The sequence below is a fragment of the Serinus canaria genome, chromosome 15 (genome assembly GCF_022539315.1).
Source record: "Serinus canaria isolate serCan28SL12 chromosome 15, serCan2020, whole genome shotgun sequence".
NCBI lineage: Eukaryota > Metazoa > Chordata > Aves > Passeriformes > Fringillidae > Serinus > Serinus canaria.
Window position 1 is genome coordinate 1,719,225 of NC_066329.1, and position 27,836 is coordinate 1,747,060.

General features: G+C 60.2%; 4 protein-coding genes across 14 annotated transcripts in view; 3 read left to right on the forward strand and 1 right to left on the reverse strand.

Moving 5' to 3' along the window:
- Positions 1–4,231, reverse strand: part of NF2 (NF2, moesin-ezrin-radixin like (MERLIN) tumor suppressor) — a 46,930-nt gene extending 42,699 nt beyond the window's left edge. For all 4 annotated transcript variants that reach the window (XM_050980467.1, XM_018916399.3, XM_018916395.3 and 1 more), the window contains exon 1: positions 4,076–4,231. In XM_050980467.1, the coding sequence (XP_050836424.1) occupies positions 4,076–4,189 (114 nt within the window). In that variant the 5' untranslated portion in view covers positions 4,190–4,231. The remainder of the gene's footprint in view (positions 1–4,075) is intronic.
- Positions 4,232–6,115: 1,884 nt separating this feature from the next.
- LOC127060210 (pleckstrin homology domain-containing family A member 4-like) lies at positions 6,116–8,706 on the forward strand. The gene is made up of 7 exons (XM_050980727.1): positions 6,116–6,278; positions 6,745–6,817; positions 7,354–7,460; positions 7,539–7,642; positions 7,870–8,026; positions 8,257–8,356; positions 8,441–8,706. Exons 1-7 carry the CDS (start codon positions 6,153–6,155, stop codon positions 8,704–8,706), a joined length of 933 nt encoding a protein of 310 aa, XP_050836684.1. The 5' UTR covers positions 6,116–6,152.
- A 73-nt stretch (positions 8,707–8,779) lies between these two features.
- NIPSNAP1 (nipsnap homolog 1) lies at positions 8,780–12,938 on the forward strand. The gene is made up of 10 exons (XM_050980466.1): positions 8,780–8,862; positions 10,029–10,156; positions 10,276–10,321; positions 10,574–10,668; positions 11,644–11,714; positions 11,803–11,943; positions 12,099–12,130; positions 12,238–12,332; positions 12,417–12,500; positions 12,587–12,938. Exons 1-10 carry the CDS (start codon positions 8,780–8,782, stop codon positions 12,649–12,651), a joined length of 840 nt encoding a protein of 279 aa, XP_050836423.1. The 3' UTR covers positions 12,652–12,938.
- An 88-nt stretch (positions 12,939–13,026) lies between these two features.
- Positions 13,027–27,728, forward strand: THOC5 (THO complex subunit 5). 8 transcript variants are annotated; one of them, XM_050980462.1, is made up of 21 exons: positions 13,027–13,965; positions 14,632–14,743; positions 15,051–15,131; positions 15,512–15,655; positions 16,485–16,598; positions 18,173–18,270; positions 18,845–18,991; positions 20,672–20,786; positions 21,218–21,350; positions 22,194–22,271; positions 22,429–22,469; positions 23,610–23,709; positions 23,847–23,955; positions 24,992–25,093; positions 25,186–25,282; positions 25,537–25,651; positions 26,481–26,584; positions 26,673–26,760; positions 26,868–26,983; positions 27,133–27,323; positions 27,503–27,728. In XM_050980462.1, exons 2-21 carry the CDS (start codon positions 14,648–14,650, stop codon positions 27,564–27,566), a joined length of 2,133 nt encoding a protein of 710 aa, XP_050836419.1. In that variant the 5' UTR covers positions 13,027–13,965; positions 14,632–14,647; the 3' UTR covers positions 27,567–27,728. The 8 variants fall into 8 exon arrangements, with proteins under 8 accessions (XP_050836419.1, XP_018771948.1, XP_050836421.1 ...); XM_018916403.3 differs by having other exon boundaries at positions 13,027–13,953; XM_050980464.1 differs by having other exon boundaries at positions 13,027–13,953; positions 14,632–14,683.
- The last annotated feature ends 108 nt before the right edge of the window (positions 27,729–27,836 follow it).

The following is a 27,836-nucleotide window of genomic DNA, read 5'->3' on the forward strand; positions in this document are numbered from 1 at the left end:
GCTTTACATCCAACCTCATCCAACTGGCCCTGCCCTGAGTGGGGCACTGGGCTAAAATAAAGATCCCTTCCAACCAGGATTATCCTCTGGACAGAGAGGAACAGCTTAAGCACTGATGCAATAACTGGATGCATGTTTAGACCAGCAAATACATCAGCCTCTTCTCGCTGCTTGAACACTTAAGCTGTTTCTCCAGGCTGGCTGTAAAGCTTTTCCAATTCATTTTTGAGACATCAAAAGATAAAGGTTGGGCAGCGAGCTGCACCTTGATGGAGTCACCATCCCTGCAGGATTCAAGCCCAAGATCACAACACAACAGAAAGGGAAAAGCACACCCTTTGGAAAATGGTCCATGGCTCAGAGATGGAGAGACACTAACAGGGCTGAGCACTTGCAAGAGGAAGAAATTGGGAAAGACACCCAGGAGATCAAAAGAAGGATGGAGGGGATCTCCCACCAGCCAGGGAACTTGGTTCTGAGAGGGAAAAATACACACATGGTGGGGGGGAGAACAACCTGACATCAGCTGCACCACACCCTGCCATCCCACCAGAGACAGGGTGAACAGTGCTTTGGAAGTGGACTCAAAAACACCACGGGGTTTTCATTACTGAATAACTCATGGAATGGTCTGGGTGGGAAGGAACCTTAAAGCCCATGTTGTTCCACCTCCCTGCCTTGGACAGGGATATCTTCCACTATCCCAGGGTACTCCAACCTGATCCCCACGGCCAGGGATCTAGGACAGCCACAGCTGCTCTGGGCACCCTGTGCCAGGGACTCAGCAGCCTCCCAGGGAAGAGGCTTCCACGTTGCTCTCAGAAAGGTGAGGCAGCTGGGGTTGCTTTAGCACAGGGATTCAAGAGCTATGCAAATGTCTATCCTTCCTCCAGATGTTATCAATTAATTAGGTACAGCTCATACCTCGAAGATGGAAGTAACAAAAGGAAGACACTCGCTTCGTGCCTCCAAGATTTCCCCAAACAAATTTGAAGTCTTTAAAGTGAAACCTCAACCATGATTATTAATCTGCATCGCCGTGTTAGAAAGATTAAGATTTCATTTCTAGGAATTATTTTAGATTTAGGCTCAATTTAGAGACATCAACTGCAGAATAAACAGATGCAAAGCAGGTTTAATCCCTTAAATTGCACAGCTGGGGATTTCTAGGGAGCAGACTGAAAAAACAGCACTGAGAAAAGAAGGTGAGCCTTCAGCAGCTATGGCTGGGTCATGGAATCATGGAATATCCTGAGCTGGGAGGAACGTCCAGGGATCACGGAAGACCAACTCCAGACATCCAACAGAGCAGCAGCTCCCTGTCCCTGTCAGCACGAGGTGCCACTCAGAAGCCACAAAAACACATCTGAAGAGTCCCCCAAACCGCAGGATTCCCACTGCACCTCCTTCCACTGATCCTCTCAAGAGTTTGTGAGGCAGATTTCCCTCTCCTTCCTGGCCAAAGGCACCTCAAAGCACACAGATAGCTGGGAAAACAGTGCTGCTCACTCTTCTCCCGGCAAACCTTGGGATAGGGGCCAGATTCCCTCAGGGAGGAGCACAATCTATCCCAAATAATCGACTCTCCCACCCCAGTGGCTCTCAGGAGGGCACAAACTCCACTTCTGGCTCTCACTGTGGGTGTAGAACAAGCCAAGCCCCTCCCTGGGCCACCTTCCCAGCCCAGCCACTCGAGGTGTGTCTGATCCCTCTGTCCAAGGGATGTTCCTGCAGAGTCAGCACAACAAGGAGCTTTCCCCAGAGCCTCCCAAGTGCAACACAAAACCAGGGACAGAGATCCAGCCAAGGAACTGCCCTGCTCACATGGAGCTTGGATAAAATTCACACCTCCATCTGGGCAGGGAACAAGCCCAGGAAGCCACAGAGATGCTCCAGGGACTGGGGCCCCTCTGCTCTGGAGCCAGGCTGGGAGAGCTGGGGGTGCTCACCTGGAGAGGAGAAGGCTCCAGGGAGAGCTCAGAGCCCCTTGCAGGGCCTGAAGGGGCTCCAGGAGAGCTGGAGAGGGACTGGGGACAAGGGCTGGAGGGACAGGACACAGGGAATGGCTCCCACTGCCAGAGGGCAGGGATGGATGGGATATGGGGAAGGAATTGTTCCCCGGCACGGTGGGCAGGCCCTGGCACAGGGTGCCCAGAGCAGCTGTGGCTGCCCCTGGATCCCTGGCAGTGCCCAAGGCCAGGCTGGGAAGGGCTGGGAGCAGCCTGGCATGGTAGAAGGTATCCCTGCCCATGGCAGGGGGTGACACTGGATGAGGTTTAAGGTCCCCTCCAACCCAAACCATTCATAATTCCATGAAAACTCACTCCTAACCTGCAAGGTGTGAAATAGCCCCATCACGCACTTGCATCCATGCATTCATCCATGCATCCATCCATGCATCCTGCCTCATCCTGCTGAAGGGTGAGGCCTGATTTCCCTCTGGACCCCCCCAGCAGCAGCTCCAACACAAGGAGCCCTCAGCAGGGCCTGAGCTCCTTCCAGCTGCACGAGTCTCTCTGCAGCAACAGGTTCCTTTGGCAGGAACCTCCCAGAAAAGTCAGCTGGAGATGGAGCAATTCCACAGCCAAATCCCACGGGAGTGCTGCCTCCTGGCTGCACAAAGCCCCTGATCCCAGCGGGAAATGACACCCGGCCACAGCACTGAAACTCACAATTATTTACTTTTCACCATCAGTCATTGCTGCCGCCTCGGGAAACCAGGAAAAACAGAGCCAGGACATTCCCACTCTGCTGGAAGTGGGAAGCTCACAGGGCTGCCCAGAGCAAATCCTTAATCCCTAAGAAAAGCAGGAAGTCCTTCAGGGCCGAGAGCAGATTTCTAGAGCGAGAAAATGGGTGATGACAAACTCCCCTTGACTGATGGGCGCTGGGATTACCTCAGGGTTTGGGTCAGGATAATGAAATATAAACTCTTAAATGCAGAGGTTGGACTGGGGTTTCAGTGTTTGTGTGGCCAAGCCCTCAGGATCAGCTGAAAAAGCAGAGCAGATCCCAGGGTTTGGCAGCAACACCCTGGGAGAAGGTTTTTAAAAGTTCCAAGGGCCCCAAAAAGGGAAATTATCACAGAAAAGGCAGGCCCAACCCCCTGGAGCATCCCTCAGCCTCGTGGTGAGCTAAGGGCTGAGGAAAATGCCAAAATTCTGTCCTTGGGCATTTGTGGAGCACTTGGGAGTTGGATTCCTGTGGATTCAAGCCTTGGCACTGAGATTCCTCAAGCCCTGTGACAGCCACAGTGTAGTGGTGACTTGGGCTGGGATGGCAGGACAGCACAGGATTAGAGCCCAAAGGAAGCTGGACTGTGATGAGAATAAAGCTGAATTATAACCAGGATAAAACTGAATTATGCCCAGAATGAAGCTGAATTATAGACAAAGCATAGCGTTAATAAGCTGAATAATGCCAAATTGCACCCAGAATGAGACCGAATTATAAACAGAATGCAGTCAAATTACAACCCAAATACAGCTAAATTACACCTGGAGTGAATATGAATTATTGCCAGAATAAAGCTGAATTATAACCAAAATATAGGATGGATAATAACCCGAAAAATGCCAAATTATACCCAGGCTAAAGCCAAATTATACTCAGAAAAAAAAAGCCAATTTATGACTAGAACAACGCTGAATTACACACATAATAAGGATTAATGATAACAAAAATAAAGCCAAACTATAACCAGGATACAACTGAATTGCACACACAATAACATTGAATTACAACCAAAACAAAGCCAAGTTATGACCAAAGTAAAGCCAAATTACACCGATTCATAACCAAAGCAAAGGTGAATTACTACCAAAAAACCAAAAAAAAACCCCAAAGCCAAGCCGAATTATAACCAGAATAATGTGCAATTATCACCAAAATCACAGCAGGATAACGCCGATTTATAACCAAAACAAGGCTGTGCCGCTGCTGGCCCAGGGCAGGCCTCGGGAACCGGCGGGGGGTGGGGGGAACCGGGAGGGGGCTCCGGGCCCCTCAGGGCTCTGGGGGGGTCTGGGGGGCCCGTCCCCCTCAGCGGGACCCCCGCGCCCGCGCGGGCCGTCACCTCGCAGCTGAACTCCATCTCGGCGTCCATGGTGGCGATGCGCACCGTGAAGGTCTTGGGCTGCTTGCGCTTGAGGGAGCTGAAGCTCATGCGGGACGCGATGGCCCCGGCCATGGCGGCGCAGCGCGGTCACCGCGGCGGCGGCGCCATGGCGGCCTAGCCCCGCCCCCTCCGTCGTGCCATTGGCCGCGCGGCGCTGTGCGCCCGCCCCTGCCGCACCTTATAGCCAATAGAAAGGGGTATGATAGAGAGGCGGGAGCAGAAGCGGCTGTGATTGGGTAGAGAGGACGCCGCTCAAGAGAAGGGGTGGGGTGAGGCGGGGGCAATAACAGGGGTGAGGAAGAGATTGGGCGTGGCAGTGTCGCCCCCTGGCGGCAGGCGGAGCGCTCTGCTCGCGGGGACAGGCTCCAGGAGGCGGCGTGGGGACAACGGGACATGGGGACACGGGGATATGGGGACACGGGGACATGGGGGCACCGGGGCATGGGGACGCGGGGACATGAGGACACGGGATGTCGGGACACGGGGACACGGGAACACCGGGATATGGGGACACGTGGAGACGGGGAACACCGGGACAAAGGGACATGGGGACACAGGGACACGGGCGACATGAGGACAAGGGGGACACCGGGACACTAGGACACGGGACAGTGTCAGGGGACCCTGGCGTGTCCGGGGCCCGTGAGATGTCAGGGGTCCGCGGGGTGTCCGGGTTCCCCGGGTCAGTGGTGTGTCCAGGGTCTGTAGGGGTCCCCGGGATGTCTGGGGGTCCACGAAGTGTCAGAAGCCCGTGGGGTGTCAGGGATCTGGGGGTGTCCGGGTGTGTCCCGGAGTGTGTATGGTCCGTGGGGTATGAGGGTCCTTGGGGTGTCAGGGATCGCTGAGATGCGAGGGTTCTGTGGGTCCATGAGGTCCTTGAGGCGTCCCCGGTACTGTGGGTGTCCCCAGCGCCGTGGGTGTCCCCGCGGGGCGGGGTTCCCTGGGTGACACGGGGTGCCGCCCCCTCGGTGGTTGCCGGGGCAAGGAGACCCACGCGGCCCCGGGGGCACCCGGGTGTCCGGGCTCGTGGGTGAGGGCAGAGACTGGGACCAGCCCCCGGGGCGGGCGGGGACACGGGGCAGGACCGGGACTGCGGCTGGGACCGGGACTGGGACTGCATCTGGGACCGGGACCGGGACCAGCGCGGCGCAACGGGACAGGACTGGCACCAATAGCGGGACACCGGACGGCGCCGGGAGCAGAACCAGCCGCGGTAATGGACCTGGGACCGTCCCTGGGATGAGGAGACCGTGGCTGGGACCCGTCACCAGCGCAAGGCGACGGGACCGCCACCCCGATGGGTGTGGGATAATGGGCTGGGAGCTGGGACGAGCACGGGGGAACGGAACTGAAACTGGGACCCGCTCAGAGTTAATGGGACAGAAACTGAATCCAGCACGGGGGAGATTGGGATCACTTCAGGGTTACTGGGATGGGAACTGGGACCAGCTCAGGGTTACTTGGACAGAAACCGGGACCAGTACAGGGGGACGGGGCGGACCTAAATCCGGCAGGAGCAGGAGGGGGAAGGGACCAGAGGGAGCCGAGAAGCCCCCCCGACACCCCCGGGGGGACCCAGGCGTCCGGGAGCAGCCCCCGCCCCCGCAGAGGGAAGAACGGGGCCTCTGTCCCGGCGGGGACAATGGGGACATTGATGGGGACCCCCCGGGCCCCGCTGCCTCCGCAGGACCCCCCATGGCAGAAAGCGACGACCCCGCCCGCCGGGACCCCGCCCCCGCTGGCCCCGGCACCCAGGTGGGCGAAGGGGGTGCGGGCATGAGGGGAAATTGGGGAACCACGGGGGGGTGTGGGGGGTTGTAGGGGTTGGGGGGGAGAGTTTGGGGAACCCTGGGCACCCGAGTGGGGCATGTGGAGCATTGTGGTGGACGGGGGGGCCCAGGAATCCATAGGGTCTTATGGGGCACAAGGGGGGATCTCTGGGCAGCTGGGGGGGCATTGTGGGCTAGAAAGATAAATTGGGGTGGGAGGGCTGGGGGACTGTGGGGGTGTTGGGGACCCTTCCTTGGCCCCTGCCATGGGTGACCCCCCTGCCCAGCCCTGCCGGCCCGTGCCGAGGGTCCACGCCTTTGGAAAGGGGGAGCAGGCGCTGCGGAGGGACCCCCGCACCCCCCCCGCCATGCAGGGCTGGCTGCACAAGCAGGTGAGGTGGTGGGCACGGGGAGGGCTGGGGAGGGGGCTCAGGGGCTGTGTGGGGTTTGTGGTGTGGGATTCTGTGGGGGTTGTGGGTTTTGGGGGGACCTGGGGCGGTGCTGGGGAGCTGGAGGGTGTAGGGGGTTGGGAGGGTCTGGAGTGGGGGGCCGTGGGGGTGGATGTGGGGCTTGGGGGGGGATCAGAGGGAGTTGGGGGGGGTCAGTGGGTGGTGACGGGGGGGTTATGGGGAGATCAGAGATGCGTGGTCGGACCAGGCAGTGTGGGGCGGTTATGGGGTCTAGGATGGAAGAGGTTGCCGGGGGTTATGGGGTTCGGGGGTCTGGCGTGGCAGGGAGTCCTGGGGGGTGAGGATCTTGGGGGGATCGGAAGGGATTGAAGGGTCTGGGGTAGCAGAGGGTCCCGGGGGGGGATGGGCTGCGGAGGATCAGCCCCCATCCCCCTCCATCGCTTCTCAGGACAGCTCGGGGCTGCGGCTCTGGAAGCGCCGCTGGTTTGTACTGGTGGATCTCTGCCTCTACTACTACCGGGGTGAGGGGGCACGGGGAGCTGGGACACCCGGAGGGCCTGGAGACCTGGGGGTCAGAGGACTTGGGTGACCTGGTGTTCCTGGGGGTCAGCGGTCCCAGGGTGTCCCTGGGTCATTGGGGGGGTTGAGGGGTCCTGGGGTGTTGGGCAGTCCTTGGAGGACCAGGAATCCTGGGGGTTTGGGGGTCCAATCCTGGGGGTGTTGGAGGCCCCTGGGGCAGTCAGAGATCTCAGTGGGATCAAAGATCCCTGGGGTGTTTGGGGGTCTCTGGGGGAGTCAGGGATCCCCCGGGGATTGGGGGTCTCTGGAGCATTGGGAATTCCTGGGGACTGGGGTCCCTGAATGGATCAGGGATTCCCCAGGATCAGGGCTCCCTGGGGGCTTGAAGAGGTCTTTGGTAGGGTTCTAAGGTCTGACCTAACCCCGGGAGGTTTGGCGGCATCAGAGGAGGTCCCCGGCGTTCCCCTGATGGTACTGGAGATCTCGGGGTGCAGGTGGGGATGCTGGTGCCCCCATGGTGACCTTCTTCTGCCCCCAGACAGCAGCGAGCAGCAGGTCCGGGGCGGCCTCCCCCTGCCCGGCTACGAGATCCGCGTCCTGCCCGCCGCCCCCCGCGCCCCCCGCGCCCCGCAGTTCCTCTTCACGGTCAGCCCCGGCTCCCCGGGACCCCGAATCGGGACCCCGACACCTGAGCCCGCTCTAGCAAGGCTCCCCCATTCCCAGGCTGAACATGCCGGGATGCGAACGTACTGCCTGGGGACCGAGAGCCCCGAGGAGCTGCACGCCTGGGTCTGTGCCCTGCGCCGGGGGGCATCGGCCCTGCCCGGGTGAGTGGGGCACGGGGGGCACCGGGGGGGCACAGAGAGGGCCCGGGTTTGGAGGGGTTTGGAGGATCCCAGGGAGCAGGAGGAGGTTGGACAGTTTGGGGAGGGACAGAGAGGGTTTGAGGGATCTGCGGAGGGAGGTGACAGAGGGTTTGTGGGGGTGACAGAGCGTTTGGCGGGGTTTTGTGGGCAGTTAACCCTTTAACTCCTGTTTTCTCCCCCCTTCCCAGCTCGGCCCGCTCCCTCACCCAGCAGGCCCTCCAGGAACCCCGGGCTGCGGATCCTCCCTCGCCCCCGTTGCCCACGCACTCCCCGGGGGAGGGGCTGGGGGACCCACCCGTGTCCCCTCCTTGCTGCCCCCCAGTCCCTCCACTGCCCCACAGCGAGGTGAGATCTGGGCTGGGGGAGAATTGAAATGGGGGGAGATATTAGGGGGACAAGTACTGGGGAGATTATGGGGCAGACCCTTGTGGGGAGGGGGGGATATGGGGCAGAGCGGGGGGACTGAGAGGTGGGGGCGGGGGCTCTGGGGCAGAGCGGGGCTGTGGGCAGAGGGGGTTTGGGGCAGGAGCGGCTCTGGGTCCGGCCGGAGCAGCGCTCCTTGTGCCTTCCCGCAGGTGCCCCAAGCCCAGGAGGAGCCCCTGTCGCGGGGATGTCCCCCCAGGTCCGGGGACACGCCGGGGGGTCCGCGGGGACACCCCGAGCCCGCGCCCGCAGGTGAGACCCGGCCACGCCCCCGGGTCCGCCCCTACCACGCCCCTTGGCCGAGCTGCCCCGCCCATTCTGGCCCCGCCTCCCCAGAGCGGAACCCGAGGAAACCCCGCCCCCCTGGAGCAGAGCCTCAGCCCCCGCCGGAACGAGACATCGGGACCAATCAGCCACCGGTCTCTCCAACCGCCTCTTCTGATTGGCTGCCGAGTGCTGCCGAATCTGTGGGCACCGCCCCCGCTCCGGCATCCAATGAGGCGTCGCGGCGGCGGAGGGAGGGGGCGGGAGGGCGTGGCCGGGCGCGAGAAGGTGTGGCCGGGCGGCCAATCAGGATCACGCTGCTGCAGGCCAGCTTTTGAGGGGGCGGGGCCGGGCCGAAGGGGCGGGGCCCGGTGGGCACGCGCGGCGCGCGGCCCCGCCGCGGTGCGGAAGATGGCGGCGGGAGCGCGCGTCGGGAGCGCGGCGCTGCGGCGGCTGCGGGGCGGGGGCGCGGGCGCGGCGCCGCGGGGCGCGCGGTGAGTGGGGACCCCCGGGCGGGGACCCCTGGAACCCCAGCCCTGAGAGCCCCCGCGGCATCCCCGGATCCCTCATCCTCCCCCGGACTCCGCGTCCAGCCCGCTCCCCGCATCTCCCCCGGCGGGGACGCCCCGCATCCCCCTCCCTGCACCTGCAGCTTCCCCGGACCCCGCATCCCTCCTGCTCCCCGCATCCCCCCGGGCGGAGACCCCACCTCTGAGCCCTTGCGGCCCAGATCTTCCCCGCTCTTCGCATCATCCGCATCCCGCTCTCCCGAGCCCTCCCATTCTCCCCGGACCCCGCATCCCCCCGGGCAGGGACACCCGTATCCCCCCTTCTGAGACCCCTGAGCCCCACCTTTGTCCCCGCATCTCCCCGGGAGGGGACCCCCGCACCCCCCTCCCCTGGGCTTCCTGATTCCCCCCCTGGACCCCGCATACCCCCCGCTCCCCGCATCCCCCCGGGCGTGGACCCCGCACCCCCCTCGAGCCCCCTGAGCCCTCCCCGGACCCCGCTGCCCTCCCCGAGCCGGCGGGTGGCCCCCGGAGTGGCCCCACGGTCGTTGCCTCGCTGGGGACAAAGGTCTGGCCGCAGCTCGGACCCGGGGCCGAGGGGCCCCGTTCCCCCCACCCCCGCCACTGCCCGACCTTCTCCCGGCACCGGAGCCACCTCTGGGGCTGTTGGGGAGCCCCGGGGGACAGGATGGGGTCTGCTCCCGTAGCCCCACGTCCCCTTGTCCCCTTGCCCGTGGAAGGGTCACCAGCTCTGGAGCAGCCCCTGGGTACAGGGGATCCTATGGGGGATGTCCCCATGTCCCTTTGCCCATGGAGGGGTCACTGTCACTGCAGTGGCAGTGGGGCTCCCATGGGGGTGCCCCCCTTGTCCCACCCCCCCACACCAGTGTCCTTGCTCTGCTGGGCAGCATGGCCACCCCCTCTGGGTCCAGGGGACAGACTGGAGCTGGGGACAGACCCAGCCCACACCTGGGATGGGGCTCCCAGAATGAACTGAGCAGAAGCCCGTGGAGGCCCGGGGCTCCCTGGAAGCCGGACAATGGAGGCAGCTGCCCGCAGGACTAGCAGTGAGGCCTCTGGATTCTGCTTTGCCGGCCATTCCCGGCCATTCCCGGTGATTCCCGGTGTCCCCCTGCCCCGCTGTCCCGCAGGGGGTACTCCAGGGATGTGGAGGGCAGCTGGTTCCGCTCCCTCTTCGTGCACAAGGTGGATCCCCGCAAGGACGCACATTCCAACCTCCTGTCCAAGAAGGAGACCAGCAACCTCTACAAGATCCAGTGTGAGTGCTCCTGCCAGGAGCACGGCTGGGGTGCACCCCTCATCCACCCACTGGAATCCCCATTCCCAGATCCTTCTCCTTCCCTCCCCCATTCCCAGCCCTCTCTCCTGTCCCTACAGTTCACAATGTGAAGCCGGAGTGCCTGGAAGCCTACAACAAGCTGACGTGAGCACACTGAGGGGCCTTCCCAGCCTCCCAGTGGGGTTTTGGGGTGCTGTTCTGGATCGACAGGGGTGGGAGGGCTCCTGGAGCTCCTGGGTGGATCTGTATCCCCTTTTCTGTGCCTCAGTTTCCCTCCCTGTGAAATGGATGCATCCCCCAGGCTGTGCCAGATCCTGTCTGGGAAGGCAAAGAGGGGCACTGGGAGGGTTTGGGGTACTGCCCCCCACCCCACTGCACCCCTCTGTGCCTCCACAGAGAGGAGGTGCTGCCCAAGCTCCATTCGGACCCCGACTACCCCTGTGACCTGGTGGGCAACTGGAACACGTGGTACGGCGAGCAGGACCAGGCAGGTGAGGCCAGGCAGCTCCTGCAGCCTCTGCTGCCACAGGCAGAGATCTTGGTGGGTCATTGGGGTACTCCTCCCCTTCTGTTGCAGTGTGGTTTTATACTTTGTAATACTTTGTAATAGTTCTGGTTTTGTATCCCCGTGTCTTTCCCAAGTGGTTTTTCCCAGATTGTATCCCTTCCCTTCACCTGTGTAATCCCTTTCCTTTGCTGAGATCCCCCCCAAATCCCACCCTGGCTCTCTGTCAGTCACTCAGCATCCCATCCCCTCCATCCAGAACCTTCAGTTCAGGATGTGGAGTGATTAGCCAGAGGCCAGGGGTCAGCCCCCCCAGTGTCACCCCACACGCTGTCCTAAATGTCCATTCCCCAGTAGCCATCCCTCAGGGTCACTCATTGGTCAGTAAATGCCATCTCCTTTGGGTTTCCACCTCCCTTTAAATGTAACCTTGGCACCTCTCCCGGGGCTCTCAGCAGGAGCCCCCTGAGGTGTGGGAGCTCTCCGGAGCTCCTGAAATAAACCTTGGATTAACCCCGGCTAAGAGTCCACCCCTTCATCTTCCACCCTTGTTCCAGCATCTCCTCTGCTGCAGGTGATCAGCCTGGCTGCCCTGGGTACCCCCAGGGATGGGGATTAGCCTGGGTGCCCTCTGTACCCCCAGGATCAGCCTGGCTGCCCTCTGTACCCCTGGGGATGGGGATCAGCCTGGGTGCCCTCTGTACCCCTAGGGATGGGGATCATTCTGGCTGCCTTCTGTACCCCTGGCAATGGGAATCAGCCTGGCTGCCTTCCATACCCCCCCGGGGATCAGCCTGGCTGCCCTCCGTACCCCTGGGGCACAGGAGAGTGCCACCCCCTGCTGTTAACCGTCTCAGGGTTCCCTCAGTGGCTCTCAGAGGGACTCAGTGGCACTCAGAGGGACTCAGTGGCACTCAGAGGGACCAGAACACCCTTCCCCAGCCCAAACCCCTCTTTGCAGTGCACCTGTGGCGCTTCTCGGGCGGGTACCCGGCGCTCACGGACTGCATGAACAAGCTCAGGCAGAACAAGGTAACGCCGGGGTGGGGACCCCCCCTGTGCCCCACAGCCCCAGTCCCTGTCACCCCCACCCCAAACCCCCGGCTGGGGCTGTCCCCAGGAGTACCTGGACTTCCGCAAGGAGAGGAGCCGGATGCTGCTGTCCCGCAGGAACCAGCTGCTCCTGGAGTTCAGCTTCTGGAATGAGCCCCAGCCCCGCCAGGGACCAAACATCTACGAGCTCAGGACCTACAAGCTGAAGGTGGGGATCAGCCTGTGCCTCAAGGGGGGGGGGATCTTCAGGCTGGTGTACCCCAATTTTGGGGGACAGCCCCCCAAATTCCTCCTTCCTGCATGGGGAGGCCCCAGGCTGGGTGAGCAGGGGGGTTCTGACTAGTTTTCCTCCCCTGTTTCCAGCCAGGCACCATGATCGAGTGGGGCAACAATTGGTAAGGTTCTGGTTTCCCAGCATGGAGGGATCCACGGTGGGAAAAGCTCCCTCTGGAGACGGGGGGACCCCTGGGGCAGCCCCCCATGTGTCCCCTGCTTCCTGCAGGGCTCGGGCCATCAAGTACCGCCAGGAGAACCAGGAGGCAGTCGGGGGCTTCTTCTCCCAGATCGGGGAGCTCTACGTGGTGCACCACCTCTGGGGTAAGGGGGGTCACCCTTGGGGGACCCCCGGCCTGGGGGCTGTGCTGGGGGGCTCAGGGTGCCCCCCCCGTGCTCTCCCCACAGCCTACAGGGATCTGCAGTCCCGAGAGGAGACCAGGAATGCGGCCTGGAGGAAGAGGGGCTGGGATGAGAACGTTTATTACACGGGTGAGTGGGACCCCCATCCACTTTGGGGACCCCCTGGCCCTGCTGGGGACCCCTTGGCCTCACCTCTGTCTCCTTTGCTCCCCCAGTCCCGCTGATCCGGACCATGGAATCCCGGATAATGATTCCCCTGAAGATCTCCCCCCTGCAGTGATTTGGGGCTGTGCCAGGGGGGTCTCCCTGCACCCCCAGGGGCTCCCTGCCCCTGCCCTGGCCCTGCTGGGGAAGGGCTGGGGGGTTCTGCTCCCCCCAGCTCCCAGCTCTCTCCCCCAGCCCGTTTTGGGGTGTTGAGAGCAGGGTGGGGAAGGTGGGAGCCCCCCATCCTGTGGGGGGTCCCCAGGATGGTGCTGCTGGGGGGGCTGTGGAGGTGGGGGGGGCTTAATTGCTCCTGATGAGCCCAGCGGGTGCCTTTGCTGCCAATTAAATATTTAATATGCCAAAGCCTGGGACCCTCTCGGGGTGGGGAGGGCAGGACTGGGGGTGCTTGGTGTGACCCCCCCAGGCTGGTGTCCCCTGGGGGCTGCCCTGCCCCACGTCGTAGAGGCTTCCTGCACCAAAGGACCTCCACCTACGGGTGCTGGGATACACTGAGGGACCCCCAAAAACCCCAGTGCCACTGGGGACCCCTCCCAAGCCCATGGATACCCCCCCAGTGCCATCAGGGACCCCATCCCATGCTCCCCTCAAGGTCATGGATACACCCAGCACCACCAGAGACCCCATCCAATGTCCCCCCCGAGCTCCCAGATCCCCCAGAATCACTGGGCACCCCAAGGCAAGGCCCAACCCAGCCCATGGATACCCCCCAGGGCCAGTGGGGACCCCACCCCAAGACCCTGAAACCCCCCAGTGCTAAGGTGAACACCATCCCCTGAACCTCCAAGCCTATGGATGCTCCCAGTGCCACTGGGGGCCTCCTCTCAGGCCATTCTGAGCCCAAGGATCCCCCCAGTGCCACTGTGGATCCCAACCCCAGCCCCCCACCAGCCCATGGATCCTCCTACCACCACCACCGACTCCATCCTGTGCCTCTCCCAAGCCCCTGTGTGCCCCCCAACACATTGGAGATCCCATCCCAAACCCATGGGTACCCCCAGTGCCATCAGGTACCCCATCCCATGCCCCCCCAACCAATGAGTACCCCCAGAGCCACTGGGGACCCTATCCCAAGCCCATGGACACCCATCAGTGCTTCTGGGACCCCTCTCCAAGCTCCCCCTATTCCTGTGGGTGCCCTTCTGCACCAGGAATCCCCCCAGTGCGGAGGTCTCACATGGGGTCGCGCCCCTTTGTTAAGCCACGCCCATTTACTGAAGCCACGCCCCGGCGTCCTTGCGGGTCCTCCCAGATCTCAGCTCCGCTAGGGGGCGCCTGTAGCAGCGGCCTCCTCTGGCCGCCGCTCCGCGCTCTGTCGCTCCGTGACGTCACTTCCGGGAGGCGCGGAAGGGAGGCCGCGGTGAGTGGCGGGGTGAGCCGGGACCCCCGGCAGGGGATGGAGGGAATGGCCCCGGCCCTTGGGCTCCGCAGGGGCGGGAGGTCCGTGTCCCTCTGTGCTAGGGGCTCAATTGAAGTGGAAGGTCTTGCTCTGGAGGGGCGAAGGCTCCGTGCTGGGGCAGCTCTGAAGCCTCGGGCCCGGTGCGCGGGGCTCTGGGTGGGCGGAGAGTCCCCGGCATGAGGGTCTGGGGCGGCTCTGAAGGAGTGAAGGGCTCTGGGCCCAGTGTGCGGCGCTCTGGGGAGGGGCAGGGTCCCGGGTCTGGGGGGGGCGGACAGGAGAGTTCGCTCCGGGATGGATGTGCGGGGCTCTGGGGTGCTCTGGAGGAGCGAAGGGTCCCGGGTCTCTGAGGGCTCTGGGGGCTCTAGTGAGGCAGAAGCCGCAATCCGGTGTGCTGCAGTCCGGGGGCTCAGGGAGGGGTTCAGCGCTCGGGCCCGGGGTCCCAAGCGAGCTCAGTGGCACTGGTGGGCCCGGGGGGGGCTGTGGTGGAGCAGAGGGGGCTGGGAAGGGCTGGGAGGTACACGATGGAGGGCGGCATAGGGCACACTGAAGAGCCCAGGCAGGCCTGGCTGGGCAAGCCCGGGAGAGCCCCGGTGCAGGCAGCTTTGGCCCCTATGGACTCGCCCCGTGCTCTCTCCCCAGCCCTGCCGGCAGCACCATGTCCTCCGAGTCCAGCAAGAAGAGGAAGCCCAAGGTGATCCGCACGGACGGGGTCCCAGCCGAGGGCAAGCGGGGCAAGGGCGACACGGACCAGGTACAGACGTGCCCGGGGCCCTGCCCACACCCCTCTATGCTGGCCTGGCTTTCCCTGCTGGAAACAATCCCAGAGAAGTTGTGCCTGCCCTGATCCTGGCAGCATCCCAGGCCAGGTTGGAGTGGCCTTGGAGAAAACTGGGATAGTGGGAGGTGTCCCTGTCCATGGGACTGGATGGGCTTTAAAGTCCTCCCTTCCCACTCAAACAATTTTGGAATTCCATGAATTGTGAGCTCCAGTTCCCCCAGCTTCCAATGCCTCCTAAACTCCCACTGTGAATTCCTAAACCTGCTTCCATCTCTTTCAGGAGACACAAACACTCCTCTGGAGAGTGAGCACAAAGCTGGAAGATCCCTCAGGGATTTGCATGGTGCCTTCAAACCCTCCCGTGAGCAGCAGGATAGTGTAGGATCAGCCAGAGTGGGGAGCGGGGTGGAGGAGGAGGAGGAGAAGGAATCACCTTTCTGGATTGTCCTCTGTGGTCATGTAGATCATGGAATATCCTGAGTTGGAAGGGATCCACTGGGATCCTCCTCCCAACTGCCCTGCACAGACACCCCAGCAGTGTCAATTCAGATCTATAACAATTAAAGACAGCCCGACCTTGCCAGGTGTTTTAGTGACTGGTGGGTTTGGGATTGTTGGAACTGAGTCCTCTCCCTATGTAAAGCCATGGGATTCATGGGCAGAGGCAGAAATGGCAGCTTGTCCCCCAGAGCCCTTTCCAGAGGGAGGGATGAGCCACGGGAGCTGTTCTTGCCTTGGCAGGATGCCAGGTACTACAGTGAGGAGAGCGAGGTGGATCTGCGGGACCCCATCAAGGACTACGAGCTCTACAGAGAGACCTGCCAGGAGCTCCAGAGGCTCATGGCAGAGATCCAGGAGCTGAAGAGCCGGGGCATCAAGGAAAATGTGAGGAGAGGCCTCCACGTGTGGTGTAACATGTCTGTCATTTGGTGTTTCCCATTAATCCCAGGGGAAAGGCAGCAGGAGCTGTGATGTCTCCTGGGCAGAGTCAGGGAAATGGAGCAGCCTCCCTTTGCCAGGCTGCTGGGGCAGGAATTGAGCTCTGGAAATGGAAGAGTTTCCCTTCTATTGGGCTGCTGGGGCAAGAATTGGGCCTCTGGAAATGGAACGGCCTTCCTTGTCCAAGGCTGCTGAGGCAGGAAATGAGACCCTGGAAATGGAACAGTTTCCCTTGTGCTGGGCTCCTGGGACAGGGATTTAGTTCTGGGAATGGAATAACTTCCCTTTGCCAGGCTGCTGGGGCAGGGATTGAGCTCTGGAAATGGAACAGTTTCCCTTGTGTTGGGCTCCTGGGGCAGGGATTTAGCTCTGTGAGTGGAATAACCTCCCTTTGCCAGGCTGCTGGGGCAGGAATTGAGCTCTGGAAATGGAAGAGTTTCCCTTGTATTGGGCTCCTGGGACAGGGATTTAGCTCTGGAAATAGAATAGTCTCCCTTGTCCCAGGTTCCTGGGACATGTCAGGTGCCTCAGGCTGAACCACCTCTGCTCCTACTGCTGAGGAAAACGGCTGCAGTGATTCTTTGAGCAGCCTGGACCCCTTCTCAGTTACTCCCAGCAGAGCCCTGTGGCCTGGCAGCAGGAGGCTCCCTCAGAAGCCCCAGGGACATAAATGTGGCTCCACAGCAAAGCATGGAGCCCCTTTTGTGGCAGGAATTCCCTGCAGAGGTGGTGCCAGCCATCCCTCCTGCTTCCACCCGCTGCCTCCTGCCCTCAGGCCTCGGAGATCGACGAGCGGCGCGTGCAGAGCTGCGTGCACTTCATGACCCTGAAGAAGCTGAACCGCCTGGCCCACATCCGGCTGAAGAAGGGCAGGGACCAGACCCACGAGGTACCCAGGAGGGGCTGGGAGGGAGGAATGCAGCTTGGGATTTAGGGGGGACAGAGATGGGGCGGGTCCTGACTGTCCTGTGGGCGTGATGTGAGGAGTTACACCTCGGCCAGGTCCTGGGGTTTGAGTTGAGGATTTGTTGGGAGGCTCTGTCTTGGTTTGGAAAGCCAGGTGTCTGCTAAGGAGGGCAGGAGCCTCCCTTGAAATGGAAAATGCAAACCACCTCTGTCTGAATTATTATAATTTTGAATTTAGGAGGCTCTCAGGCAAAGATATGGGAATAGGAATAAGAGTTCTTTACTAGGAAAATAAAAAATACAAATGCAATAGTACAAACAAAAAAAAAAAAAAAAAGGAAAAAAACCACTGCCAGAGTGAGAACAGGAGCTGGCCCCCTGTGTGTCAGGGTGGTGGCACAGTCCCATCCCAGGGGGGCTCAGGGTGGTGGCACAGTCCCATCCCAGGGGGGCTCAGGGTGGTGGCACAGTCCCATCCCAGGGGGGCTCAGGGTGGTGGCACAGTCCCATCCCAGGGGGGCTCAGGGTGGTGGCACAGTCCCATCCCAGGGGGGCTCAGGGTGGTGGCACAGTCCCATCCCAGGGGGGCTCAGGGTGGTGGCACAGTCCCATCCCAGGGGGCTCAGGCTGGTGGCACAGTCCCATCCCAGGGGGGCTCAGGGTGGTGGCACAGTCCCATCCCAGGGGGGCTCAGGGTGGTGGCACAGTCCCATCCCAGGGGGGCTCAGCCCTCCTGCAGTGCCAGCTGTGGTTCTGCTGGAGCAGGGATCCTGCACAAGGGGGGAGTTTTCCTCTGCAGCTCCAGGGCTGCTGGAGATGGGCCTGCTCTCCCTCTGGGAATGCAGGGCAGCAGAAAGCTGCTCCTCTGGGAATGCAGTGGGCAAAGGCTGCTGGGCTGTTCCCAGGTCAGATTGGATCCAGGTAGGAATGCTTGGCTCCTCCCCTGGGTGGAGGATCTCCCCATGGGATGGTGGAATTTGATCAGCCCTGCAAGGACACTCAGTGGCCATGGACAGCAGAGATCTCCTGGAGGGAGGGTTGGCTGTGGGAGAGATAAAGAAAAAACTGCCCCATGGACAGCAGAGAACTGCCCAGCTCTGACAGATGGGGACAGAACACACAGCCCCAGCTACACTTTCAACCTAAGACAGGCTTCTGATAAACTCCTGCTGGGTGCAGGGCAGCTGTAATAAGATCAACAATGAAGGAGCAGTATCTGCTTTTGTCTCAAGTGTAGCAGGAGGTCAGAAACTGTTTCAAGGGTCTGGTGTTGAGCAAGTGTATCAATGGGTGGATGATTGGCCTGGGGACTCTGTGTGCTCCAGCAAATGAGCCCTGTCCTGTGCCTTGGCTTTGAAATGGGCAGGAAGGAACAGGATCAGTCTCCTGTCACAATCCTTTGCTCCTCCAGCCCTTAAAAATGTCATTCTTCCCCCAAAAAACTGTTGCATATCCTAAAACGTGTCCCAAGCTGCTGTAGTGATGGGGTCTTGGTGACTCTCTCTTGGTGATTGGTTTTCCTGCTCCATCCCTGCTCTGGTTGTGTCTGTGTTTCAGGCAAAGCAGAAGGTTGATGCCTATCACTTGCAGCTCCAGAACCTCCTCTATGAGGTGATGCACCTGCAGAAAGAGATCACCAAGTGCCTGGAATTCAAGTGAGCATGGCCAGGGAGCAGAGGGAGCATTGGTGTGTCTGAGATGGGTGGGTGGTTCCTGAGTTTAGAAGCTCTTCCCATGTTCACTGTGGGAGCAGAGTGGGTGCTTCAGGTGTTGTAGTCATGGAATGGTTTGGCTTGGAAGGGACATTAAAGCTCATCCAGTGCCACCCCTGCCATGGGCAGGGACACCTCCCACTGTCCCAGGTTGCTCCAAGCCCTGTCCAGCCTGGCCTTGGGCACTGCCAGGGATCCAGGGGCAGCCACAGCTGCTCTGGGTACCCTGTGCCAGGGTCTGCCCACCCTCCCAGGGAACAATTCCTAATTCCCAATATCCCATCCATCCCTGCCCTCTGGCAGTGGAAGCCATTCCCTGTGTCCTGTTCCTCCATCCCTTGTCCCTCTGCAGCTCTTCTGGAGCCCCTTTAGGCACAGACAGTGGGGGTCAAAACAAGTTCAGCTCATTGATGGTGGTGGCTCAGCAGCAGGGCAGGAAGCACCAGTGGGACACTCTCCTGTGGGACACACTGAGCACTTCCCACTTTTCCCTGGTCTGATCCATGTGTCCTGGCAGATCCAAACACGAGGAGATCGAGCTGGTGAGCCTGGAGGAGTTCTACAAAGAGGCCCCCCCCGAGATCAGCCGCCCTGCCATCACCCTGAGCGAGCCCCACCAGCAGACCCTGGCCCGCCTGGACTGGGAGCTGGAGCAGCGCAAGAGGTGGGTCAGTGGTGTTCCCATTCTGTGCCCCTGCTCCAGGGATCTGGGCAGACCCCTGGAGTTCAGGGTGTCCTCACTCCATGTCCCAGCTCCAGGGATCTGGGCAGACACCCAGAGCTGCTGGGAGAGCAGATGTAGGGATGAAGTTTTTAACTACTTGGGTCAGTGTGGAACAGGCTGGGAGGTTCCCTCTGTGCAGAGCTGGGCTTGCTGGGATCCTTGTTCCATAGCTCAGGGAGTTCTCTGGCACTGCCTGATGATCTAAGGAGCAAAGGGAGCCCATCCTGGCTGGAGCTGCTGCCATTCCATGCCATGGTGTGGAGCTGCCAACCACGCTGGCATGGGACAGCCCCGTGTCCTGCTGCTGGCGTCACTGCTGTCCCAGGGCTCAGCTGCTCCCTGACTCTTGCCCCCTGGGAAAAGCAAACATGACACAGCATTCCTGTGTTTGGATAACAGTCAGGCAGTGTCCAAGAACACCTTCTGGAAAGATCAGTTGGAACATGCTGGTGGGTGCAGCCTGAGGGCAGCTCAGCAGAGCAGATGAGGTGCTGGGTGCCTCCAACCCTTTTCCCAGATCCTTTCCCTAAAACCTGGCTGCTTTTGCCTGGTGAAAGGCACAGCCAGGATCCTCCAGCTGGCTCTGCCTGTGGCACAAGCAGAGGAGTGTTCAGCCTGCAGATCTGTGAGGTTGTGCATAAAAATGATCATTGCAAACCTCATGCAGGTCCTCAGCTGCTCATTAAATTGCTGAGAGGCCTTGGAATTCCCAGTCTTCACTCTGTGGTGTTTAAGGAATGCCCCTGTCTGTCTCCCATCACTGCTGAGGTGGGATATGGCCTGTTCAGCTGCTCACAAGCAGATGCCAGTGGTGCTCCGGGCACTTTCTGATGTTGTTGGGGTTGCCAACATCCATCCATCATTTGGGTTGGTGCAACCCCATTGGATTGGCTTTGGATTCTCTTGTCCATCTTGTGTGAGGTGCCTGTGGACCGGAGTGCAAGGATTTCAGTAGCTCTGTTTTGGGAAGGTGTGTGAGCACTGGAGCTTTTGTAGGAGCCTATTGGGATGTGCATTGGTCCACACAAATACAGTTTTGCTTGGAAACAGAATCCAAATTCTGCAAGGTCAGGTCTGTTCCCCCTTGGAGAACCCTTGTCCTGGGCAGGTCACTTCCATACCCAGTTAACTGCTCCTGCTGGGAAAGGGCTCACAGTCAGCAGCAGTGAGGGGATTTGGTGTGCTCTCCCTGAACACGAGTGTATCCAGGGCTCAGAGCATTGTGGTGGGCTTGCATTTTCCTGGGTTTTCTCTGTTGAACCTTGACTATGTGACATGATGTGGCTCTGGAGATACGAAGGGTCAAAGCCTCTTAGGGGTTGTGGCTGCTGGCAGCAGAGCCTGGTATGGGAGCAGATCTCCTGAGGGAAGAGCCAGTTGCTGCCCCTTTGTGGAGCACAGCACAAGGCTGAGCTTCCCCTTTTCCTTGTTTGTTTTCCATCTCCAGTCAGTTCCTTCCTGCCTCCACTTGCCCTTGGTGTTAGGAGCTCTGTGTTTGCCCCATGTCTGAGCTCTCCTGGTTCCTTATGTCAGGGCAGCAATGCTGGGGCTCATCATCCAGGTGGACCCCAGCAGGTTTAGAGCTGTGGTGTGTGGCAGTGACAGAATTCCCTCCCCTAGGCTGGCAGAGAAGTACAAGGAGTGCCTGACCAGCAAGGAGAAGATCCTGAAGGAGATTGAGGTGAAGAAGGAATATCTGAGCAGCCTCCAGCCTCGACTCAACAGCATCATGCAGGTACCTGAGCTCTGCAGGAGGTCACACTCTGAGGGGCAGCTCCTGGGCTGGTTTGGGTTTGGAAAGGTTTCATTCCCACTTGGCGTGGGCAAGGGACAGATCCGAGACCCCTCCAGAGTCTCCTTTTTTATTTATGCAGCAATTCCTGCAGAACTGCAGCTGCAGGAGCTGCTAAATGGGCCTTTCCCTGGAGAGCCCCACGCAGTTCCAGCCCCTTGTGACTGCCTTGGGAGGGAAGAACAGGAGGAGGAACTGGGTTATGTCCAGATTCAAAACTTTCCCAGCAGAGGCTGCTGCCAGCCCTTTCCTGGAGCTCTCCATGTGTAACCCTGCACCACCGCTGCTGTGGCAGCTTCATCTCCCGCTCTCTCAGGGTGAGGAGGAAGAGCTGTTCCCTTCCCAGTGATGAAGGCTCTCCCTGTCATTCCCAGGCCTCCCTGCCTGTGCAGGAGTACCTGTTCATGCCCTTCGACCAGGCTCACAAGCAGTATGAGACCGCCCGGCACCTCCCGCCGCCTCTCTACGTCCTCTTCGTCCAAGCCAGTGCCTATGGACAGGCCTGTGGTGAGCACCAAGGGGCCAGTGCCCCCACGGGCCAGGTTGCACTCCTGCCTGCAGCCATCACCACTTTTTGGGGGTGTTTCCCCACTGTCTGCTCTGCTGTCACATTCTGCTGAGCGCAGAGCTGCGGGGTGGCCCCACGGCGCAGTGAGGCAGCAGCATTTGAAACCTTGTTTGCTCAGCTGCCTCGCTGGAAGAAGTGCTTGGGAAGCTCCCTTCCCACCCCTTCCCCCCTTCCCAAGGTCAGCAGGGATGTCCTTGCAGGCTGTGAGCTGGCTCAGTGCTGTCACAGCTTCCCCAGAGCTGTCACCCCCTGCCTTGTGCCACCTGGGGACCCCAGGCCTTGTAGAGCTCACCTGGAAACCTTCATCCCTTTGTATTTTGAGGGGATTTCTGGAGCCTCCCTGAGTTGGGAGGGATTTCCTGGAAGAGGTCAGGAATCCCACTGGCCTGTGCACACCCCCTGTGTGGTGAGGGCTGTGGTGTGACGTGTTCCTCTCAGTGCCAGAGGAGCATGGAAGGACATGGTGGTGCTTGGCCTCACCATGTCCCTGCTTGTCCCAGCCAGATCCCAACCTCTCCTGGCTCTTATTAAAATTTGGCCCTTATGGGTTCCAGGGATAATCCCTCAAAACACATTGTTTTCCATCTTCTGACCCCATCCTGCCCAGGAGATCCAGCCCAGTGGTGGCCTCCCAGAACCTTCCAGATAACCTCTATTTCCACTGGCCTTTTGCTGGAGCTTCCTTCACCAGGAACCAGGAGCTTTAGTGGCAGGGCTGCTCTGCTCACTGCCTTTGCAGCAGGAATGGGATTGCTACCTCAGTTTTCCTGTCTCCTCTGCAGATAAGAAGCTGGTGGTGGCCATTGAAGGGAGTGTGGAGGAAGCCAAGGCCCTTTATAAGCCACCTGAGGACTCGCAGGGTGAGTTGGGGGTTGCCCTGGGGACTTGTTCCTCTGTGTCTGCAGCTCCTGGGACCCTACTTCTGTTGGGAGAGGGGTGTCAGGGCTTGGTGGTCCTGCTGGTGGTGGGAGAGCTGAGCCCTGGGTGGTCCCTGCTGACACCCCTCTCTCTGCACAGATGATGAGAGCGATTCCGACGCAGAGGAGGAGCAAACCACGGTAAGGGACAGCACTGTCCCCCTCTGAGGAGAGCTGGGCCTGGGTACTGCCCCTGCACGCTGGGAGTGCGTGTGGAAGTGCAGTGATGTCAAATCCTGACCTTTCCTGGGAGGAGGGAGCTGTCATTTCCAGTTGGTGTCCCAAATGCAGGAGCAGGCAGGGTACAGAGCTGCTCCTCTCGTGTCCCATCCCTGCAGCTCTCCGGCTGGAGCTGCTCCACTTTGTATAAATAGCCTGAGGGCAGGGAGCTGTGTCCAACAGGGAGGGATCTGTGTCCATCCTGTGCCAAAAGCATTCTCTGCACCAGGGCTTGTTCAGCACTCCTTGGAGGAAGTGTTTCTCCTACAAATAATTCCTGCTGGATGCTGAGGAGAGGCTGGAGGTGCTGGTTGCTCCCAGCAGCAAAGCCTGAAGGGGCTCTGGGCCTCCACTCCCAGCCCCCAGCAGCAGAGCCAGGTGTATGGGGCTGTTCTGTGGGGAAGGGTAAAGGGAAGGGTCTTGTGTCCAGAGAAGGGAATGGAGCTGGGAAGGGGCTCAGCCTGGAGAAAAGGAGGCTCAGGGGGGACCTTGTGGCTCTGCACAACTCCTGACAGGACGGGACAGCTGGGGTGGGGGGGGTGTCGAGCTCTGCTCCCAGGGAACAGGGACAGGAGGAGAGGGAACAACAGTTTGCCAGAGGAAGATATTGGGAAAATTCCTTCACAGAAAGGGCTGTCCAGCCCTGGCACAGCTGCTCAGGGCAGTGGGAGAGGTTGAACAGCTGTGTGGTTGTGGCACAGGGGGCCATGTGGCAGTGGTGGCCTGGGCAGTACTGCAGGGGTGGTTGGACATGATGCTCTCAGAGGGCTTTTCCAACCTAAAGGATTCAGTGATTCCAGGTTCTGCCTCTTGCAGTGGGATATCTTTTGGGCCAGCAGGTCCTTGGCTTTGTCTCCCAGGAGTGGAGACATTCCCTGGAGCAGAAGGAATGACGGGAGCTGGAGCTGAGTGAGGGTTTCCTGCTCCTCTCCCTCCCCAAGACAGCTGTGGCCATAATGCTGAGGGATTGTGGAACTGGACTGGAGGGAAAGAGCTGTGGGCTGGGAAGGTTCATGGCTTGGTGAGGAGCGGAAGGCTCTGACAGCTGTTTTGCCCCCCCAGAAGCGGCGCAGGCCCACCCTGGGTGTGCAGCTGGATGACAAACGCAAGGAGATGCTGAAGAGACACCCCTTGTCTGTCACCCTGGACCTGAAGTGCAAAGGTGAGGAGCTCTGGGGTGGGACAGCAGCTCAGGGACTGTCTCCAGCAGCACCCTGGGGACCCTGGGGGGAGCTGGAAGTGTGGAGGGGTTTCTCTAAGCTGGAGCAGGCACCAATGTCACCCCTTCTGTGTGGGCAGATGAGAACGTGCTTCACCTGACCTTCCACTACCTGATGAACCTCAACGTCATGACAGTGAAAGCCAAGGTGACCACTGCCATGGAGATGACCACAGCCATCAGTGCTGGGTGAGGAGAGCCCTGTGGGCAGAAAGCCTGGAGATCACCAAGCAGTGACTTCATGGGCTTTGGGAGCCCCACAGAGCCTGGAGATCATTGGGCAGTGACTTCTTGGGATTTTGGAGCCCTGTAGAGCCTGGAGACCACTGGGCAGTGACCCCTCTGTCCCTGTGGGTCTGGGAGCCCTGCACAGCCCAAGCACCTTCCTCCTCTTCTCTGCCATGACAAGCCAGACTCAGGGAGTTTGGGAACCTCTCAGCAGTGCCAGGGCTGTCAGGAACTGAGGGACAGTCTCTCCTGCTGACACATTCAGCCTCCCTCCCACAGGCAAAGCTGGCAGCTCCCTCACCTGACTGTTCCTGAGGTCACCTTGTCCTGAGCTCCAGAGATGCTGTTGCCTCTGCCTGTGCTCCCCAGAGCCTGCAGGAGCCTGATTGGTGTGAGGAAAAGCTGAAGTGGCAGCTTTGGGAGCCTGCCCAGGGAGCTCCCAGCAGCTGCCAGCTCTCTGGTGGCTCTTCCTGGGACAGGAGGTGCCTGAGGAAGAGGGAGGTGGGAGAAGCTGGCCTGGGGTTGCCTGTGAGCAGGTGCTGCCTTCCAGCCTGTCCCATATGCAGCCTCCTCATCCTCTTGGGGTTCTCTTCTTACTGCAGACACCCCAAACCCTCTGTGGCAGCAGCTGGACATCCTGTGCAGGGTGTTCCCTCCCTCCTGCTGCCCCTGGCTGTGCTACCCCAAACCAGGGAGGCTGTGCCTTGAGCCAGACCCCAAATCCTACAGCCCATTGTTCTTGGTCAGTCCTGTGAGTACAGTCAGAAATGAGGGGTTTCATGGCACTAGAGGGAGCAGCTTCCTGGAAGAGCAGGAGCTGGTGCCCTGTGATTTCCATCCTGCTCCAGGCAGGGAGGGGGCAGCTCTCCTTTTGGAGTGGAATTAGGGGAAAGTCATTCTGCTCTTGAACTCATGAAGCTCATAATCCCCTTCTCTGGGCTTGGGGGGATGGAGAGCCCAGACTGCTGCTGATTGACCTCTCCCCTCTTTCTGCCAGGGACCTGCTCTCCCCAGACTCCCTCCTCAACTGCCTCTATCCAGGGGACCACGGGAGGAAAACGCCCAACCCTGCCAACCAGTTCCAGTTCGATAAAGTGGGGTGAGTGTCACCCATGCCATTGCCATTAGTTCCTTGCTCCAGCACAGCAAATCCTCCCTGCTTGATGTGACCTTTCTTCATTGTCCCCACAGCATTCTGACCCTGAGTGACTACGTAACAGAGCTGGGACACCCCTACGTGTGGGTGCAGAAGCTGGGCGGCCTGCATTTCCCCAAGGATCAGCCTCAGGCATGGCACAAACCCCTCCCCTCTTCCCCTCAACATTGGGCTGAGCTTTGGGGTTCTGTCCTGTCCCCCTGCTGGCACCAGCTGCCCCCAAACCATGGCTGGGACAGACTGAGGTGGGCTGGATCTGTGTGTGGGGCCACACTGACATATTTCATGTCACACATGTGATAGTCCAAGCCCTTTTAGTGACTGAATGATGGGTGCCTGTCCCTGTGGGGTTGTGGCTCCTGGCCTGACATCCCTCTTGCCCACAGCACACGGTGGCTGCTGACAATTCCCTGAGTGCCAGCCACATGGAGCTGACAGTGAAGCTGCTCCGGAGCCGCCTGCAGTCCCGCCTGGCCCTGCACAAGCAGTTTGCATCCCTTGGTGAGTGCTGGGCTCCCCACCCTTCCCTGGGGACAGGGGTGCAGTGGCAGGGTCCTGCTCGGCTCTCCACCCTTCCCTGGGGACAGGGGTGCAGTGGCAGGGTCCTGCCCTTTGCTGGGGACAGGGGTGCAGTGGCAGGGTCCTGCCCATTCCTTTGATACAAGGGTGCAGTGGCAGGTTCCTGCCCTTTCTGGGGACAGGGTGCAGTGGCAGAGTCCTGCCAGGCTCCCCACCCTTCCCTGGGGGCAGGGGTGCAGTGGCAGGATCCTCATGCAGGGAAGCATCTCTTCCCTGCTCAGCCAAGTTCCAGGTGGCTGTGGTCCTGAATTCCAGTTATTCCAAGCTGCTGAGCCGTCTTCAGCCTGTGCCTGAACTGGGAGGGAGAGTGGAACAGCAGCAAACAGGAGAGGAGGCATCAGCTGTCTGATGTCACATTTGATAGGTGGCAGTGCCACCCTCACCGTTCTCAGTGGTTCCTTCAGCCCTTGGGAGTTGTAGGAATGAAGGAACTGCCCTGTTTTGGGTGGTAGAGGAAGGCTCTGCATTTCCAGTGCTCAGCACATCTTTGGGAATGGCCATCCCAGTGCTGGGAGGTGGTTTGGGACATGGTGGGAGGTGAACTGAACACCATTCATGTTGTGTGTCTGTCAAGCAGCGCAGGGATCCAGTGGGATCACAAGCCAGGGATCCCGTGAAATCACAGCCTGGGCTCTGCTGGGCACCTGGTGGAGCTGGTGAAGGATAACATCATGCCCAGGTCCCACTTTGGGGGTGTCCCCACTGGAGGACAGTGGCAGAGCAGTGCCCCCAGCCCTGTCCTTGCTTTCAGAGCACGGTGTTGTGCCAGTGTCCAGCGAGTGCCAGCAGCTCTTCCCAACCAAAATCGTCTCACGCCTGGTGAAGTGGACTGCCATTCCCTATGAGGATTATGCTGTAAGTGCTGAGCACGAGGCTGAATCCCTCCCTTCCAGCTCCCACGTGGCACTGCAGCCATCATTCCTTCTCCTCCTCCTCCTCTCAGGAGCTGCCCTACACTAAGGATGTGATAGAGGCTGGCTTGGCTGAAGACACTCACCTCTACTACATGGCCCTGATAGAGAGAGGAACAGGTAGGCACCTTTCCTTCCCCTGGGAATTCCAATCCTCATCCCAGGGCAGCTTCATGGGTAACCCACCTGGCTGGAGGCCCTGTGAGTGACACCTTTTCCCTGCTCAGCCAAGCTCCAGGCAGCTGTGGTGCTGAATCCTGGTTATTCCACGCTGCCTCCCGTCTTCAGCCTGTGCCTGAACTGGAAGGGAGAGAGGAATAGCAGCAACGACGACAACATTCGGGTACTGTGGGATGGGGGCTGCATTTTGGGAGTGTCCCCAGCAGTTCTGTGTCCCTAACAAGGAAATGTTGGGGTGAGCTGGTGGCTGGACACTCCTGGGAATGCAGGGTAGAAATCCAAGCCTGTGCCAACCTCATCCCTGTTTTCCAGGCCATGGAGAGCGAGGTCAATGTCTACTACAAGGAGCTGTGGGGGCCCAAACCTGGCTACCAGCTGCTCACCAACCAGCTGCAGCGCCTGTGCATGGTGCTGGACGTGTACCTGGAGACAGAGCCCCACGATCCCAGCGTGGAGGGGCCCAAGGAATTCCCCCAGGAGAAGATGTGTCTGCGCCTGGTCAGGTGGGAGCTGCCAGGGGGCTGAGGGTGCTGCCAGGGACTCTGGTGGCATTGCTGTTCCTAGGAGCCAGTCCTAGAGGGACCAGCCCCCACAGTAGCCCCAGACCTGGGCCTTGTTTATGGGTGCCATGGGATGTTCCTGATCCCTGTGGTCACGGCCTCTCCCTCTTGTCCTCTTCCAGGGGTCCCCTGCGCCTGAAACCCTTCAAGTTCAACTACCCCCAGGGGTTCTTCAGCCACCGCTGAGCAGCCCTGGGCCTCATTCTGGGATGGGACTTGTTCACTCTGTAGGAGGAGGGTTCCCATCCTGATGTTTCTGCTCCTTTTACAGTATTTTGTGGTTTGTTTGAAGATTTTGTAGTCAAAGGGATTAAACTGAGCTAAAGAAAAAATGTGTGGGTGCCTTGTCTCTGCAGAGGGGCTGAGGTGAGGGCTGCAGCAAGCCCTGTGTCCCAGCCCTGGGCTCTGACAGCCTTTCCAGAGATGCTCCCTGCCTCCTGACTTCCCTCCCCACCA